At 40.3% G+C, this 19,913-nt stretch overlaps 1 protein-coding gene across 1 annotated transcript in view; it reads right to left on the minus strand.

Annotated features, from left to right (window-relative positions):
- UBE2F (ubiquitin conjugating enzyme E2 F (putative)) overlaps nucleotides 1-19,913 on the minus strand; it is an 84,331-nt gene that overhangs the window by 55,168 nt on the left and 9,250 nt on the right. The window contains exons 3-5 of the mRNA XM_065637787.1: nucleotides 16,707-16,736; nucleotides 14,379-14,444; nucleotides 6,147-6,214 (exon numbers count right to left, since the gene is read on the minus strand). Coding sequence (XP_065493859.1) covers nucleotides 6,147-6,214; nucleotides 14,379-14,444; nucleotides 16,707-16,736 — 164 coding nt within the window. The remainder of the gene's footprint in view (nucleotides 1-6,146; nucleotides 6,215-14,378; nucleotides 14,445-16,706; nucleotides 16,737-19,913) is intronic.

The following is a 19,913-nucleotide window of genomic DNA, read 5'->3' on the forward strand; positions in this document are numbered from 1 at the left end:
CGCGCTATTAATGAGGTCCCACTCCTTAAAGCACCAAGTCTCTAGCCTTGTAGCATTCATTATTTCAACAGCTGCACCTCAAGGCAGAAAAAAAGGGAGCTGCTTTGTTTTTTAAAATGAATTAATCCCCTGGTGACTGCCACCCCTTCCCCCCTTTTAAAAAAAACAAAACAAAACACACATAAAAACAAAACCACACACATTTGCACCCATCTCCCACTGACCTCTATTTTTGGGGAGCTGGTCAACCAAAAAAGCAGTTCTTGGGGAACAGATGCTGTGGACACAGAGGTCAGGCAGCAGCACTTGGTGCTACAGGCATTTGCTGTGTACTCCATTAAATGTTTCGCTTGCTGTTTCACAGCCTCCTCTGATGTCTGTACGGACAGCAACATTCCCAGCAGGTTTTGTAAGCACAAACACTAACAAACTCCCGTTCACTTTACACAAAAGCTCACAAACGTCCAACCAGTTTCCTAACAAGTGTAATACTTTAAAATGCCAAGTGACAGGTTTACCAACAGATTTTAATGCGTCTAATGGCATGGTAGTTTGAGGACACAGTACAGAATTAACTAATCCTGCTGCAGTTTTCTCATCATCCCTCTGCAACATCTGCATCAGCACCAGTTGCCTTCTGTTCTGACACAATATCCCATCATCAAAGAAAGCAGTCCCTAGGCTATCTGGCAAATAATATATTACATTGTTAAAGAAGTCTTCCCTTCAATCTGTACATCTGCTAAGGATATGAAGAACAGTACATTGGGAAAGTATGCAACATATTAAGGGCAGTTTCACATATGAATGGATATGCAAGCTGGGATCAGCCATTTTTCTTCCAAATTATCATGAAGTACGAAGTGATTTGAACTGTGGAACAGGTACATCCCACACTCCCTGCATGGGACAGGAGGAAGCCTTCATATACTAGTAGAGACGGATATTTCTTTCAGTATTTCAACTGAAAAATTGAGAAAAAAAATTTGAAACTTTTAAAAATAATTCAGAACAGATAAAACAAGCATTGATCTTCCAAAGACATTTAATGCCCTAAAAATACTCAAAAGTTAAATATCAACACCCTCACTTTTCTCACCATAGTATCTTTCCACACAGATAAGCTCCACCTTTAGAAGGAAAGAATCCTCTCAGGATTTTTTTTTTTTTTCTTTTTGTACTCAGAACATGGATAGTACTTATGGGAAGAACTACACTGAGACCAGAAAACATCAAAAGCTCAAGTCTGCTGGTTTCATGCCATGCCCCTAAAACAGTGCTGTTAAAAAACAAAACAAAACAACGCAACACAACACATCAAGGAAGTCTTGGGTGTGAAAGACTGGATCTGATCAAAGGATTCTGCAGACGCAATGCCAAGTTTTCCCAAGGCATCAAAAAGCAGCCAGCCTGAATCAGATACCTACAGAAGAAACAGGTCTGAGGTGCACAAATTCTTTTGGAAGACATTTTTGGGGCATGTATGGGATGAAATCCTCCTTTCAGGATGTTTTTTATTCTACCTGTCCCTAGAAAGCAGAGGCCTTTCACTTCAGTACCATGTTTATATGTGTGTCCTTGGGAGCATGACCAACTCTCCCCCCTTCATTAGGGCTGCAGGAAGCATCACTTGGCTGCTTGCTCAGAGGCCACAGAAAAAGGATTAACAGAATTCCTGATTCTGGCCCCATTTCCAATATGGGAGTTCAAAGGGTGAGCAATAACTTTAATATTAAGAGTTCTTTGTAGCAGTTTCACACTAACAGTGAAAAAGAAAAAAAGGAAAATATCCCAGGTCTGCTTTAATCAAGCAGAAAGAAATTTAACTGGGAGCATTAGAGAGAGAGTAAATATTAAAACATTAAGCTGACTGCAGTCAAGCGCTCATTAGTGTACTAACTGAACTAACTCAAAAAGACTACTGAGGCACACAATTTCTCAGATGTTGCTTTCAAACTGCAGCAGTGTAGGAGAAAGGTCTCTTCCAGACCACAGATATCACCAGGTCCATTTCATTGTTTTAGCACCAACCAACACCAATGCTTGCTGAATTACAGTATTAAACCAGGAACAATCAAAACATAATCATCGGACTAGGCAACATGACGATGCACGGCTGCAGCATTTGGAAGAGCTCCTCTCTTTGGGAAACAAACTGCTCTAGGAAAAGCCTGTGGTGAGATCTCTCGCCTCTCTTCACCCCTTCTGTAAAGCACAGAGCAAAATGCAGCCCATCAGCCTGCAGGACTGGGGTGGCAAATTACTACTGGCACTGTAGCACAAATCTATCTGAACCATCCTCATTCCTCCGACAGCTGATTAAAACCAGGAACCCTTTCCAGTTCTCAAGCTCAAATGCTTCTGAAATTACCCACATTGCCAATAGCTTAAATAGGTTCAGTTACTTATGGCCACAGTGGAAGAACCTTTATAATATTTTATTGCCTTACAGATAATCATAATAAACATTTCCAATATTTGGTACAGCAGCTCAGTGGTACAGAAGTCTGACTGAACCCTGATCAGCTGTATGCTGTGTTCACAAACGGCACTTGCTCCAAAGCATCCATGCTGCAAAGCATCCCACTCACATTTTAGGTTCTTGAATCTTTGCACTAAGGCAGTTTATAGCCCAGGTACCTAAAGACTGTGTACCTCCTAGTCAGTCACACCTGAAGCACAAGGATACATTTCTTCCCTGTATTCACAGACCCACTGCTTTCCAAACCAGCCTCCAGTGCTTTACTCCCTGGGCAGAGTAATATGCCATGGTTACAGTCCACGACACAAAATCTTCCAAGTTTTTCCTCTTTAATTACATATTCTTATACTCTTCCACTACACCACCATTGTACACATCTGCTCCTTTTCCCGGTGCAAAGGCTGGATGCTTGCTTTTGAGGAATGAAGCCAAACAAAATAGAAGAATTCCCTAGAGGCGCAGCAAACATGCAGGATTTTGGTAACAGCATGCTACAGAAATTAAAGTATACCATTACAGAATTTATACTATAAATTATGCATTTTGTAGCTTTAAAAACAGATGGGGTTTTTGTTGGTTGTTGTTGTTTGGGTTTTTGGTTTGGTTTGGTTTTTTTTCTCTAGGTTAAAAAGATTAGTTAGAAAACGGATTCAGGCTCTGGGGAAGGGCTACAATGACTTGCCAGTCTTGTCCGGTATTTTCACTCCCAACACAAACATGTTCAGCACTCCTGCAAGGAGCTCGATGCAGATGTGCTGTATCCCAGCCTTGCTCACGGGCTGCAGGAGCACGGCCAGGTCTGTGGAGTTCTAGTACAAGCACTGCCATCACTTGTTTCAGTGTTGTTCTGCCTGGCAGAAAAAACGTGGCCTCATCACAATTCTCTCAATATTTGTGAATATATAAACTTTCATTAATAACCTGACCATAACCCAACATTCAACTCACTGCATTTTTTTCTAAATTGCACCAAGGCAAACTGCTTACTTTTGTGTTCAACAAGAGATGCTCAGAATTTAAAAAGATCTAATTAACATCTGATGCAGATTTTCTGCCAGTGCTAAGCAGGGAACCATAACAAACCAGGAGATTGTTAATTATAGCAATCGAGAATAAAAAAAACCCAGATCAAAATTAACATTCAGCTCTCCTGTTAACACATAGGAAATACTTTCCTGCAGTGGTGTTATTTAGGTGAACACGTTAAACACAAAAATTTAAGAAATTAAAATGAGTATATATGGTGTATATATGTATTGTGTATTGTTCCCTGTGCCCAGCACTGCCAGAGAGGTTCAATTGCTATTACTGAGGATGACCAAAAAAAAATATAAATAAATAAATCAGAGCATAGAATGTGACAGGGTTTGACACTGAAGGCCATGTTTCTCAGGTATGTGATGGCGCAGTTTATTCAAGTTAGAACAAGGATGTAGTCAACCTTAAATGACCACCTTTGTCTTTATAGTGCATGCATAACTTTACACAAGCTAGTAAAAGTGGTCCGTATTACAATATGAAATTATTTGGTGAAGTTAAGGGGAACTTAAAAAAAATAAACCACAACATAACCAAAACCATGCAACTGCAAACATTATTAGTACATGTAGGTATTTCAGATAGAAGTGTATCAATAAAGACTAAACAATATATCCTGACCACTTAAAAAAAAAAAGTTTGAGCAGATAATCCTTGACCAATATTACTACGAAAGGAGAGCACAACAATCAAAAAAAGGAGTGGAAAAATTCAAAGCTGTTTCAGAAATGCTAGAGTCCTCTACAAGCATGTACTTTCTCTAAGACATGGTGCATGTCCCATGTGTTCATAGACTATAAATAAAGGAATATTAGGATACTTGTGAAGGCATTTTCTGGAATGCAACCCCAACTCCTCTGTTTTCAGAAACATAACCTTTCTACTCTACTAGCAGTGTTAATGCACCCTTCTCCAAGCTTAGTCTGGGAATTCAAGCTATTACATTCCAGATCACTGCACCTCCTTTGTACATGGATATAAACAATGCTGTGACTGCAACTACTACATCTATACAATGCTGAATTTAGACATGGTGAACTTGAACACTAAAGTCAAGGGTCTTCCTGGACATGTTTCTCTAGTATCCTCCCCTACACATTCTTCAGCCTCCCTGAGAGAAGAGTTCTGAACTACCAACATCAAAAGTAAGAAAACGGAAAGCAGAAGGATTGGGAAAAAAAGTTACAAAAGAAAGCAAAATTATCAAAACTGTTCAAGTGAAAAGAAAATGAGTCTTCCTTCTTCCAGCAATTCATATACCTAAAGGCAAATGTTGCAATTCAAATGCTCAAATCAGTTTAGTTTCCTTACACATCAAACTATGAGGACACAGAGTGGCAGGTGTAATTTCTGAGAACCAGACGTGCATCCCAATTGTTTTCCATTTTTGGAGTCAATCTTGTTCTTTTGACAGCTAAACTCTGAAAACAATGTCTGAAGTTATTTTTATTGTAATTGCACCTCCCCTCCCTTGCAAGGTTCTACAATTTTAGGAAAGTACAATAATGAAATACTAAAGTTTCTCATGTTTTAAAAGGCCAAGCTGTCTGGAGCTTTCCATTTATCTACAATAAAATATCGCAATCATTTGTAGGTCCTCTGAAAAGCTGTTTTGCTTAATAACCATTAACTGAACAGCCTAAGAGACAACCAGTAGAACTGGAAGAGTGTGCTAAAGGAGGCCACTTGTCCCCATATCTGTGCTTTCCATGTCCTCCACTGCATGCTTTCAAAAGGGTTTAAACATCCAAGTTCAACATCAGAACTATACGCACCAGTTTGAAGGCCCCAGTGAAACAAAAAGAAGAAAAACTTTTTCCTTTCTGTTCCCCTATTTCATTCTCTCTCTTAGATGTATCATTTTTTGTGAGAATAATCATTAAGTGTAGGTCTCAAGAATTATTAACAGGAGAGAATGGATGAGAGTGGAACCTCAGCCAGAAGAGAGACTCTCAGGTCTGACTCATCTGCACTTCCAAGCAGCTTCTGCCACTCAGTTACAAATACTTCTTTTTTTCTTTAAGGCATAATATCATTGAGGCAATAAAAGCCTCAAAGCTGTTTGGTTGCAAACACTAGACTGTAAAAGAATAGCCAGAGATGAGACTGGAGCTCACGTGGTACAAGGAGAGTTGAGGGACCTGGATTTGTTCAGCCTGGAGAAGGCTGAAGGCAAGGATCCTACTGCTGTCTACAGCTACCCAATGAGAGGGTATAGAGATTGAGTCAGACTCTTAGAGGTGCACAGTGATAAAGCAAGAGGCCACAAACAAGCTGCAAAAAGGGAAATTCTGACCTGATATAGGAAAAAAAATTCACAACAAAGGTAATTAAACATTGGAACAGAGGTCCAGGGAGACAGTGGGATCCCCATCCTGCAAGATTTTGAAATTCCAAGTGGCCCAGGCCTTGAGCAACCAAATACAACTTTTAATGCAACCTTGACCTTGAGCAGTTCAGATGACCTCCAGAACTCCAGGCAACCAAGATTTTTCTACAAACCCATGATATTTTAGTAACGAACAAAAGATCCTTTCTCAGTCTTAATGCCAAGTTCCCTTTGAAGTTCTATTACCTGGAAAGGAAATCTAAAATGACAACTATTAGTTTAATGACAAATACTCACCACCATGTTGTAGGCATCAGGAACTTCAATTTCAAACTGAAACTTTCCACCTTGGTAATAGCCCTCATCTAGAAAAGAAAAACAAGAAACACAGTTAAAGAAGAGAAAATAAGAGACACCGTATAATACAAAATATCTGTCCTTACAAAGATTAAAATAACAGTACAGGATTATCATCAAATACTTAACCTAGTTATACCATAACACTAGCTGCCATGAAGTCCAAAGTGAATGTGAATATAGTTTCATCCTCCACTCCCAAAACTTTTAGAGCAGAAATTTTAAGCCAGAAGAGTGAGCAGTCCCAGAGTGACCCTGGAAAATCCACCTTCCTGATCAGGCAATATCGAGCTAGAAGAACCTGTGACTGAACTTCTCATGTCTGTAGGAACAAAATTCTGCCACGTGTTGGCCACGTGGCATGCAATGCTACAACATCGACCTTTGGAATGAGCTGCATAGATACTCCACTTGCTAATGCATGCTAATTCCTGCTCCAGGATTTAGCATCTCTTCTCAGACTTGAGCTAGCAATCACATATCACAAGTAGTATGAATAATGGTGTGCTAGAGTATGCTTCAGAGTGTATTACAATAGAAAAGCAAGTTAGCTCTTTTATTGTAATTATCTTAGGATGATAGTATCAGTTAGAAAAATCTGCCTGCCTCTCTGTCAACCTCAGACTCAATACTGAATTATAAAAGTGGCTAAATTTTAAAATATGAAATATGAAAATATCTGGTTGCATTTAACCAGAGATAATATAACAGGATAAGAGCCTGCAACTCTTGAGATAGCTGTGCTTGGAAGCGGAAATGTTTGTAAGTGATCTGAAAAGTATCTGTCTGGCATTGCCATTATTCAGTTTTTTCATTAAGAAAGAAAACCAGAGGTACTCAGCCCTCACTGGGGGTTTGGCATACCTGAGTAATGCTAAGGCTCAAACCACCTCTATTTTCTCCTACCAACCAATAGCACCACATTTACTTGCTCAGGTTTCAGACCATGCTACAAACTCATCACTGTCAGCACTACCCTGTCCCTTCCACACCGCAATGGCCATAAACACAAGAGAGCAGTCAGCTCCTGCCCTCTTCCTCTTCACCACCTCTTATCAGCTGGCTTACTGAAAAGCAGAGGGCGTCACCCTGTTCAGTAGCACAAATCCTCAGCTGTGGAGGGAAGTGAGCCAGTAAAAGCTGATGCTGCCAAAGATGAGACTCAACTGCACGCTACACCCACTGTACTGCTCCAAAAGACCTGTGCCTGCAGAACAGCAAAAGAGTTGCTGGGATGTACGTCACAGTCTGGCTTCTCCCAGGAGCCTGTGTACACCACTGACATGTTCAGCACATGAACAGCATCAGAAATGTTGGACTGCAACAGCAGCATAGGTACAAAGTATGAAAACAGAGGGTGGCTGGTCTTCCCCATCCCACACAGTGATGTTTACAGCTGCCTCCACACAGAACTATGCAGCACAAAGCTGCACCACTCAGACATTGCAAATCTCACTTTAATAACCTGTCCAGAACATACACTTTTCAAATACATTCTCCATTTCCACTCCACTTCAATTTGAAGTGTATTTGATTTATTAAGCAGTCTTCTCAGACATGCTATGCTTTACCAGAAAGTAAATGCACGTGTACCGATTTTTATAGGAAAAAAGCAAGATAAAAAGCATTTATCTTTTGTTTTCAAATATACCATGATAAAAATCAGTAAAGCAAGCTGTTTCTAAAGAATGAAATGTAAAATGTGAGTTATACCAATATCCCTTTGATGAAACGGCTCCCTGTCAAATGTGCAAAACACTCAGTGCAAGACTCTCGACTGTTCCAGGAGGGAACAATTAGGAAAATGGTCCAATGTCTCCTTGGGAGTTCAAACAGCTCAAGCCCCACCAAGTTACCCTACAGGACACAGCTAACTGCATTTTATCCATCATCTAGCACATCATAATAGCTTTTAAACCAAGTGTCCGGAATCCGCACCATTTCCAAATAAAATGCTATTCCTTGTAAAAAACACAGTCAAAATAATCCCAGGTCTTTCAGTGATCATACTAAAACAAACAAGCAACACCATACAGGAATTCAGGATTCATTAGAGTGCAACCCATGTACCTCAAAGCCTCATACAGCCTCCCCACTGCCCTCTTGCTCATAAGCGTTTATCAAGTTATCACTTCTCAATATAAGCAATCACATGAAATGTCCACGTGTGTTTGTGCAGGGAGGAGCTGACTGCTAGTACAGCAGAGTAAAGCAGAAACACCAACACTGTTAAGGTTGCTCAGGAAGTCCAGCAGTGGAAAGTTACTTTTTTTGGCCTAATTTCAATAGTTCCTTGATTTTGCAGACTTAGAGGGAAGTATACAGCAGCTCTTCGTATTCCACCCCTGCTAATGTGAAATAGGTGCCTGCTGATGGATGTATCTACATGTGTCTTATGTCAAAGAAAATCCTCAGATTTAATGAATCCTCACTGTAATACAGTTGTCCAAAAGAAACATTCAAGAACGGCTCCAAGGGAGGAGAGCTTGCCAAAAGACTGTCAGATTCCTGCCAGTCAAGCAGCAAGAGAAAAAACACGCCCTGCGCATCTCTTTTCATACTGAAAACACCAGGCCCCCAGCCTCTGCAGTGTGCAGGAACGTTAAGGCAGGCCCTTGGTTCCAAGCAGAGACAGCAAGATCACTCTGACATTGCTCAGGAGATGCTCGGGGCCAGGAGAAGATGAACAGCTGTTCCTTGCTTTCTCTGCTCTTCCTCACCATCCAGACCTGGCTCAGGGCAGCTCCACTTCCACCCAGCCACAGCAGCAACTCCCAGCACCCACCTGCAGACAAGGCGAGCTCAGCTGAATGGGGCAAGCCCTTTCTCACTTCACAAAAATCATCACAGCAAAAAGAACTCAGAGTTTCCTGCAGGATTACTGATATGAACTGGTGTGCAGAGAGGTTAAATTGTCACCAGTGTCAGCAGAAGAGAAAGAACAGGAGTAGACGGTGAAAGAACGTCCCTTTTTCTCTGCAAAAACATTCTAGCTTAGCTCAAGCACTTCCTAACTGCATATTAACACCTCCACAGGCCACTAGAGATTCCTCATGTATTACTGCCATTTTCTTTTATTTGTTTTTCTGTGTTCTACCTAAGGCTGAGAAACTTCCAGAAAATGTGGAGCACTTTAGACATTGTACTTCACACTGCAGGTCACTTCCACATACATGATTGAGTCTCCCTCAAAGACAAATCAATACTCATCACTGTCTTGCATTACAACTTCTAATTTTATGGTTTGGGTTTACCTTGGCATCAGTCCATGGTAGCACTAACCAAAAAGTGTACTGGGTACCCTATTGGTTCTGTTATAAAATAAGCAAGAACATAGTTACCAAATCAGAAGAGTAAAGCATCACTCCTCTCACACCCCCCCCCCCCTTTTTTTTTTTAAACGATTCTTCCTGTATGTTTGTAAATCTTTTCACTAAACAACAGTAAAACATGCTACTCATTATCAGTCAGTCAAATGTATATTAAAAATTCATATCTCTGGAGTATCTCAGTACCCAGCCAGAAATCTTGCAATGCATTAACAAGATAAGTCTTCATGATGAAGTAATCTTATGGCATCTCAATCAAGTCTAATAAATAGATTCTCCCACATGGTAGTTTCCTTCCCTGTGTCCCACAACACCCACACAGACTGGGACAAAGACCCTCAATTTCTTAGGCATGTAACAGTCGTGGGAAAAACTGAAGTTCTGGCAAAGTTAACAGTGAGAAAAGTGTTATAAATAAAACAGTCAAATAAAATAGCTTTAGCACATAACTTGCTAAGTTGGCCACTGAGGAGACTTTTGCAAAAGGGAATATGTCCAAGCTCCAGTTTTCCTCCTGCTGCCTAAATTTGTGTCTTCAAACTGTATTAACAGAGCAAGCATCCCTCCCACTTCAGTCTCAAGTTTCATTATCAACAACCTGACTCTAATCTTAGCTTGTATTTGTATGGTGTTTTGATGGCTAGAAGTGCTGCGAAAATACTAAACTTTTGTCATTTTAGAAGAAAATGCAAGACAATTAGGACAAGCCATAAAGGATGTGCTTTTGATAGTAGTTCCTTGAATCAGCAGCACTGAAATGCTCAGCCGTGCTCACGGACATTTGTCATTTTACGGCATGCAAAACACAAAAGAAGCTCTTTATTAATTCCCTGAAGAATGGGACCCCAGAATAACCACACTAATCCCAAACTACCCCAGCTGTCTGGGAGCTGCAGAAAACTGCATAACCTCTACCTATTCCTCTAGTTTTCTTCATATGCAAGCTACCTAAACTCCCCCCCACCAAGGTCATTACCATATTTTAGCCTCAACTTCCAATTTTGTGCTCCAAATATTGGTGCAGCAGGCAGGGCTTTGCTCTTGTTACAGCCACCTACCTCCTTATTTTTCCTAGCTTTTGATCCAATAAGGTACTGGCACAAAAACAAGAACAGAGGCAAGTGGTGGCATAAGAGCATTTTTCAATGACAACTGTTTCAGGTGACAAAAAGAAAAAGAAGCTTCAGACAGCAGAGAACGCCAGCAGCATCTGCCTTGGGAACACAGAGTTTGTCCACTGTGGCAGTAAAATCTAAGTCTTATCCATTTTCTAGCATATGCTATTATATATTCACTCACAGTGCACTGAAGAAAGCTATAGCATAAAGGAATCAGAATTTGCGAGGACAAGTCACTTTTTATGTGAAAGCAGTTACCCTCTTCAAGATTTTCTACAAGTTCATCTTAATTTAAAACTCACTGTCATCAGGATAATTTTGTGACACTAAAAACTTACTAAGAAAGTTTATAGTGAGAAGTGGAGAGCAAAGGTGTGGCAGTTACACATCTCCCTGAGATCTGGAGCCTTCAACAGGGCAGTTGATGGGGCCTTTTTTGCCCCACTGTGCCTGTCCCCACATCCACACCCAGAGTGGCACCAAGGTGTTGGCAGTCACACCCTCCCATACCCCGCGGCAGGGGGACTTCACCTCTACCAGCTGGGGGAGCAGGAGGAGTGGGACCCTCAGTCGATTGACAGGGTCCTCAACAAGGGAGGTACCCAGAGAAGCTGAGAAGCTTCTGGACTATGCCCACAGCCAGATCTGACCAGGCTTTAAAATGGGGTCCCCACCGAAGACCCCGTTTGAGTAGTCTCGGAGCAGCAGGTCTGCGAACTAGAGCCCTCCCCTTAGACTGGGACACTGTCTAAGGAGACTTCCCAGGATTGAGAGCACCTCACCTCCTCCTGTGGTGAGGGGTTATTTACTGGATATCTCCTTGAATGAGTCCTCACCTAACGCAGGAGAGTGATTATTTCTTGTGGGTACCCTTCAGTGAGAGGCCTCTGGTTTTGTTTCTTGTGAGTGAGTGCATACACGTTGTGGATCCTCATTATTCTTATGTTGTCGTACCCCAATAATCTCCTCAACTGATATCCGATCCTGTATTTTATTTTACATTGTCAAAGTGCAAAATAATTGTACAAAACCCTGATTCTAGTCGGTTTATTGGCTACACTTTTCCAGCTAGAATAAGATCTGTTTTGGAACTTGTCCACCAAAAATTGACTTTTGGGGTGCCTCTGTGACAAAGGGAGTAGAAAGTCTTTCTGTTTGACAGTAAAGTTTATTTTCTTATTCAACTTAGGTTTTTTACAGAGAACCTAAAGAAGCTTCTTTCACTGTCCTTTCAAGACCAGCCACATCTGAAATGACTGCACAAAACAAAGCACCCAAGAACAAGCTTTGACAATAACATAAGGCTCGAATGTTAACTGCAAAAGGCCTTGCTAGTGTTAAAAACACATTCAGCCAGTACCTTCAGGTACCCTGACAGCCAGCTACTTTCAGAAACTGTTCTGGTGTAAGATTCCTTTTAAATGTGGTTACAGAATTCAAGCTCTAATGTTAATCAGAATATAGAAAACTTAAAAATGAGTATAAAGTAATTAGCACTTTACCAGATCTCTGATGAAGGATGCAACCTCTAACTGCAGATTAGCAAACTGAGAACCTTGAGAAGCGAGCCAGCAACAACCTCTTTGCTGTGCAGACTGCCAACCCTGGCTTACGCACACTTACTATGTAAGTCCTAACAGCGAGGAACTGCAAGGCAGCATTAGATGTTCCCTGGCACTCGCAGCTGCGCTGAGCCCAGCTCTTGTTTCACAATTGGAAAGCCGCGCAGATATCTGCAAAGCCCTCCATTAAGAGCCAGATGCATAAGCAGGATTTCCAGAAGTTAACTCAGCTCCCCAATGCGAGAGACAGTTCCAGGCAGGAGGAAGAAAACTGGCTCTGCGTGAATCTTGAGGGTCGGGAGGAAATGTTGTTTAGACACTACAAAAATAGTTGCCTCAAGCAAAGATTTTGGACCATTTGAGCCAGAAAAATCCTGTGACAATCACTCAGCTGCCTCTTGGTTATCCCAGAAAAAATTAAGATGTAGCATACTCTAAAGAAAACCTCAATAATGAAGGGAATTGGAAAGCTACCAAGATCTTCTCGGTATGTGTTACATTCTGCCTTCAGAGAGCTGTACTAAGCTATAGCTGATCACAAGATTCTGTACCTGAATTATGCACAGCTGAAAATAGATGTTTACTTCGGTCAGACTGCAACTGCAGGGGCTTCAGCTGTGCAGCTATATTTAGAGTAACATAATGTTAATTAAGATCATCTCATTTCTAAGATCATTTCAGGAATGAAGCTAGCACAAAAAAAAATGCTCTGCACACGACGACTGTCTTTGACTGCAACATCTTGCTGCACAGCAGTTAACAGACAAAAAAAATGACTACGTATTTAGACACAGAATTAGCATGAAGAAGCTATGATTGCTTCACATTCAAGATATCCCCAACTCGCAGGGTGATGATCTTGTAAAGTCAATTCATTTCTAAAATATAATAAAGCAGCATCATATAAACTGCAGGACATTTGGTGCAAGCAGACTAATTCTCACCAAGTAAACATGAATACATCTCCTACACAGAATGAGAAGTTTAAAGTTCTATAATAGCATTTACATTTATTTTTTATTACACTGATTAGGGCAGTCTTACTCATCTTTCCATCACAAAAAGGAGGCAAATGAATGGACATGTTAACAAAGACCACGCAAGATTTCTACTGCTGAGGAAGAGCTAGTTGATTTTGGTTAATAAGCAGCAACAGTGACATCTAGAGCCCGTTTGACTACTAGGTATTGGATTATCAGAAACTTTCCTATCACCCTGTTAAGGGTAAACCACTATTTCTACAGATAAGACATCAGGATGACCGCCATACTGCATCAGAATTCTGTTGTCAATAAACATCTACAGAAAATGTGCATCTACAAGGATTAGTTGGCAGGGAGACACTGATCCCAGCATATCTAACTCCAACAATTCAGTGTACTACACATCAGTGTTCTCATTTAAGTAGCTGCACAGTCTCAAAAGTAACACACAGCAAAAATAAGTGCATGTGAGGTTTAAATCTTCCATGCAAATTAATCCATAAAACACAAATAACCTTTCGTTCTAAAATGGACAGCTATTTGAGCAAACTCTGTAATTTCACATGACTATTAAAAAAAGTTATGTGAAAATTGTACATTCTGAAAATGTTTTCATTGAACAGCATGCCAGAAGCAGCTTCACAGTATACTGAAGTTGTATTAATTTCCACATACTTGAATATTCAAAGACCAAGAGACTCCTACTTGGCTAAGTATCTTCAGACAGAGAAAGATTTGAAGTTTTCCAGTAGTGTTATATCTGTCATCTATCTCTTCACCTCTGCAGAATCAAGCAATCAGTAGAAGAGAATAAATCTGCAACATAACAGGGCTGTAATGCAATAGTTTCTCTAGATGTAGTCCAAAATTTTTCTCACCAAATAAAACAAAGTAGTTTGAAATTGGCTGAGAGAAAAAGAAGGAAAAAAAAAAAAAGATGTTTTCAAAGTGAGCAAACAAGACCAGAATGCTTCCTAAATCTGCTCAATTTTGATGGTCTTCTTATTAGAATCTAGTTCTCAAAATCCAGCCCAGTTTCTCCATTGCAAATAAATCACTTTGAAACGGTCAGTTTTTCTTTGACTAGAAAGTTTATTCTATTCTTGAGCAAACTCTTGGAATTACATTTCCTAAACACTAACCCACACAGAAACAAAAGTAACATGTTTAAAAAAATTACCTGGGATTACAGTTAGCTGAAAGTAATGAAGCTTGTTTGGGTCGGGAAAATTCACTTTACACGTACCTGTAAAGCAAAAGAATAATTTACATCAGACAATTGGTTTTCCACTGTTGCGAAAGCAAATATATCATCTTTCATACTCCCCCAAATTGCTCCCTGATTAATCCCTGCCACCACAGCCCTATGCTAACAAAGGATTATTTATACCTGTAAGATATAATGAGATACAAGCTTTACTGAAAGCCTCATCCAAAAGCCTGTGAAGTCTCCATTCGGCTGTCATGTCAAACAAGTTTCTTCTGTGCAAACAATTACATGCATTAACAGCAAAGGTTATGGAGCATCATTACAAACTAAACACCAGGTTTTTATTCTCAGACTAGATGAATTTAAGGAGAATAGTGGGAATAAAGAATGAGTGTGAAAAAAAAAAAAAAAGAAGAGAAAATATCAATCAGATTAAACTAGTCAGTGGTTTCAGTTCAACAGATGCAAGTTCACGGCATAAAAGCCCTTTGTTTGCATTTGATGACACAAACTAAGTTGCCTTCCCATGCACAAAACTGGCCTTTCTTGACTATGGCAGAGGCAAGCTGTCAGGTTGGCACTAGAAGATGTGTATATCCACGGATACATTATTATCCATATTATGCAGTTTTTAGCTTCTTAACCCACCAAGCTGTTTGTTTTCTGTTGTCAAGGAGCTAAACAACAAAGATACAGACCCTGTTTGCCTGAAAAAGACAACTACAACTGTACACAAACCCTAGTAATGCATTCACATTGTAGTAACTACAAACCCTGATATACTTCTCAGGTGTTTGTTCTCCTACAGAAGAGTCTACACAAAAAAGTTTTTTAAAAAGTTACAATTACTCTGTAAAATCTCTATAATTGCCTTTAAGAGCATACAGAAAGTGTTAAATAATGCCTCTTCCTGCCCTCCCTTTTTGCTGCTTCTGGTCTATATTTTTCCCCCTTGCCATTTCTCCCATCAGGCAGTCTGCATACTGAAAAGCCTGATTTAAGATTGAGCACCAATATGGATATAGAACCATCAGCAAATAGAAGATGCTCATCAGAAGCAGCACTCAGAAGTTTAACCTGGAGAGAAAAAAAAATACAGTCAAAGCTTTCCTTAGATGGGGAAAGACTAGAAACACCACGAGCTACCTGCCAGCATAATCAAGAGAGAATATTCCCTGATTTTCTTTACAAGAAAAGCATATGGACATGACAGTGTGAATGCACAGCATGGTAATAGCCTGCACATACACTCTCAGTCTGCTGCCAGCAGCTCAGGCCTCTTTCCCTGCAGGGAAAACATCTTCAACTACTCTGAAATAGGAACATGCACCACAGGAAGGCATGTAGAGCGAGCAATGGCCTCTGAATGTACCCCTGAGCTTACTGGGCAATAACCTCTTGTGCTGGCCTGTATTCCAAGAACTCATGACAGAATGATGCTGCTTTGGTCAACACTTGAAGGGAAAGAGAGATCAGCAAGAACTCACCTTCACTGTCAACACCCACCTTCCTTTGCAACAAATACAGAGCAGTAGGAACTTTACTCCCATTTATAAAAGAGCTTTGTGTTTTGCTGTCCATTATAGAACTAGGCTTTCTAAAGCCAAGGAACAGAAAACATATTTGATTCCTAACTAGCTATCCTCAACATTACAAGCAGCGAGCCATTTACTCTGTGCTCTTAAAACTCCATTTTAAAGTGGTCATTAATAATTTCAGCTTTTAGCATAACATACATTACAACTAAAATTCCAGGGCAAAACCCACACTATCTTGCCTTTTTTTTAAGCAATACAGATCACTTTAAAAAAATATATATTCTTAATCAGTATTTTCACTATTAACAAACACATCCATCTACAGCTTGCATGTGAAGTGAAAAAGCACTAGGTTGACAATGTTTCCCAAGAACTGAGCTATTTGTTCTGCTCCTAAGTCAGAATGTCCTGCTTTGAAAACGAGAGAATGGAGGAAAAACAGGAGTGAGGCAATAAATGCAACTCCTCAGTTCCAGGTACCTTTTGAGGGTTTTATAAGAGCGAAGCTCCCACTCCATCAGCAATTAAATTATAGAGTCAAATGATCAATATCACTTCCAAAGGACACTAATAAGGGTCCATCTTTCTACAATCCCTTAAGAAGGAGCAACAAAGAAAACCTGTTCAAGCCTGAACGGCACAGTTTTGCACAGCTTTCCCAAGAGTTTAAAAATATCATTAGCATTCATACTTCAGTCAAAACATTCAGTCCAATGGTACTTTTCCCCTTAAAATGCATGCCATTAAATGCTATACTTACAAGGTAAATTAGCTTCAAGTTCTGCAACCTCTGTTGAAAGAAAAAAAAAATATACTGTTACTTATGCAAGCATAAAGCCATCCTTGAAGTCCAAACTGGCAGATCTAATTTAACTCATGCTGTAAAGCAAATTTTACTTAATATAATTAAGCTGCACTGGAGGTTTACCTTGAAATTTTTCTTTAAGCCACACTATTCATTACTAAAAAATGCTCATTTGTCCAACAGATAACACAAATGTATCCTACCGTGATTCTGAGGTTGAGCTCTGCCAAAACTGAAGCACCAGGGCTTCTAATACACAGAGCGCTTGCACTTCAAAAGGTGGCATTAACCAAACCTCCACGCTTGTCCACATAAGACACTAAAATAAAGCAGGCCAGAACTCCACAGCCTGCAAACCGAAACACAAGAGTAGAAAACCCGCCAGAATCAAGGTGCCAGTCCAATGACAAAAACAAGCAGGGAAGGTTCACAGCCTGCATAAGCATCACCACCCTCCAGCTTTTAACTGAGGATGCTCTTCCACCATCAGCCACAGGCTGCCTCAGGTTACGCACTGCTTTTGTAGGGGAGCCTCCAAGCATGACACCATGTACTGCACCCTTGAAAACAGTTACTGAAACCCTAATTCAAAGGCCCTGTCATACTAGATGTGGTCCTGCACATGGAAACCAGCATTAAGAGCACTGAAAGAACAAGAGAAAGACACTTCCACTTCAAGCACCGGGCACAGCACTCACTCATCAGTGATAAAAACTGCATCCATTGCACGACTCTCCCCAAACCTCTGCACTGTTGGACAAACTCAGGAGCATTGAGTTCTTTTTTTGCTCCTGTGTCTGTTGGATATTTCTCCTGAGAGCAGAGATCGCTATAGATATGCATTCCTGTTCAGTTAAAATGTCTTTTTATTTATTATATTTTCCATGCATAAAACTTGCAAGTTATTCATAAAAGAGATGAAGCAACCTGATCCAGTTGCATGGCTCCTAGGAAGGGAAGTTTACTCTCAAGCCCTTTTTCTGCTATGCTACTTTCTCTGGAAGATTCCCTCTTTTATATTTTTTATTGAAGTCTTACTTTCAACTACCTGTATTTCACACAAGTATGAATGAGATGCATCAAGATGCCTCCCCCTTTTGCTTCTGAAGTTCTAGGAAATGTAATCAAATATATTTTTGCATTTCCTGTAGACTTTTTTTCCACTTGATTTCTACCTTTGCTTTCTGGTCTGCACAGACTCAGCCCATTTATTTGGGTTAACAATGCGTAAGAGATTTCAACACCAACTCTCAAAAAATATGTCCAAAGAAAACTGTAGTTCAGTTTAAGATATGGGGAGCGATTTCTTGGTACAGAATCTAAACCACCCTCATAACAATTAAGAGCTCATTAATTCCCCAGAGCTTATCTTGCATCCATGCTCACCAAACCTAGCCAGTCTCCGCAGTGAGCACAATGCTTATTTGACTCTTATTTGACTCTCAACTCCCACGTGCCTGGCACAGTCCTGGTATCCCTGCATCTGCAGCCTACTACACCAACAGAGAAAACCCCACCAAAGCTGAAGGACTGTGTTTCACATTTACCTAAAAAGTTCATAATTGCACTCTCTAAAATGCCCCACTCTGCAGCACTCGAGCAGCCATGGCTGATTTAACCAAAGTTGTGCATGGAAAGACACACAACACTGATGGAATACTTCTACTGAAAGTTTTTGAAAAGTACTGGTTTTATAACATACCAAAAATGTCATTTCAGCTATAATCATGGACTTTATTCTTACTTTCCCTTTCTAGTTAAAAAAGACATGACATAACAACTACTGAAGGCTGCAGCTATACAAATCCATCATAAGATTATTCCCCCACGCCCTTCTCTTTAAATGCACCAGCCTTCCATAGAGGGAGGCACTGTCAATCTTCTCTAGAGGGCAGAGTTTAGGACGTAGCTCTTGTTTTAAGGTGTTGACTATTTTCCTTATTGCTTTCTGTGCTTATGTGCTGTTCAGCTTAATGAATCCTGCCCACCCTTTGTTTCGATCCTGAGAAAAGGGCAGCAGGGAAAATGGAGAAGCCAAAGGACAGAGCATGTTCAAGCCCAGCAAAGGCCAGGCTGCAGCAGCTCTGCTGAGCTGGGCCCTCACTTCTGCCTCCTGCAAGCTTCAACAGAGAGTTTACTGATCGCCACAACTCCTTTGAAGTGTGAAACACTTCCTGTCATGCATTCACGCTTCTTCGTTTCCCTTTGTCTTGGCAAAAGAAGGAGCAGGTTTTTCTTGTGAAAACATGAAAATGAAGGTGCTCACACCCGTAGTACGGAACAGTGTGCTCTTTCTTTGAAGGTGTGCGAGCACATGGAAAGACTATGATAACTAATCCACACAAAAGCTTTACGAACAAAGGCAAGTTCCCCAAAATCAAGGTTTCTAATCAACTCTGCAACAAGCCACTGAAACTATGAACAAAAGAACTTTATACAGATAAAAAAGGAAGTAAAGACCTGCTTCAATAATCTAAACTTTTAAAGTAACATCAAGTAAGGAAACATGTTACTTACTAGCTGTGACATATAAACATTGGTGATTAATAATAATTAGCACATTTAATGGGCCAAAGCTAGAGTGTGAGGTTTTTTTAGTTCTTTTGATAGTGACAGTCTTGACATTGAAATGATTTTTGTCTTTTGCTGCTCAGACAGCAAACATTTTGACCACATCATTCAAGCTCCATTAATATTCTGATGGTTTAAGTTATGTATTTTCTACATAAAGCAATAGCACTGACAAGAATATTCTCCATAAGAAAATGCCCCTTGTGTAGTCTGCCAACTTATTTGCATGGTTTAACAGATTTATAAATAAGCAAAATGTAGAAGCAACAATTAAAACTCCAATGCACTGAACTTCCAAAAGCCTCACTAAACTAAAGAACCTGATCTCACAATCTTTCTGACCTCGTCTTCCAAAAAATGACCATAACTACAGCTGAACAGTAAAGAAATGGGTATCTGCGTCTCAATTCACAGCCAGGCACCTCACCATTCCTTAAGATTCTGAGACAAACAACTGGATAACTCAAGTCTCAGGAAATATTGTGTGAAAGTGCTCTAGAACTTCCAAAGGAAAACAGGGCTCATCAATACCCACTCAAGTTCTGGCTTAGCAGAGGTGCAGAACCACTGCGGAGCATCCAAATTCCTCTT

Source organism: Caloenas nicobarica, chromosome 6, assembly GCF_036013445.1.
Source record: "Caloenas nicobarica isolate bCalNic1 chromosome 6, bCalNic1.hap1, whole genome shotgun sequence".
In the NCBI taxonomy this organism is placed as follows: domain Eukaryota; kingdom Metazoa; phylum Chordata; class Aves; order Columbiformes; family Columbidae; genus Caloenas; species Caloenas nicobarica.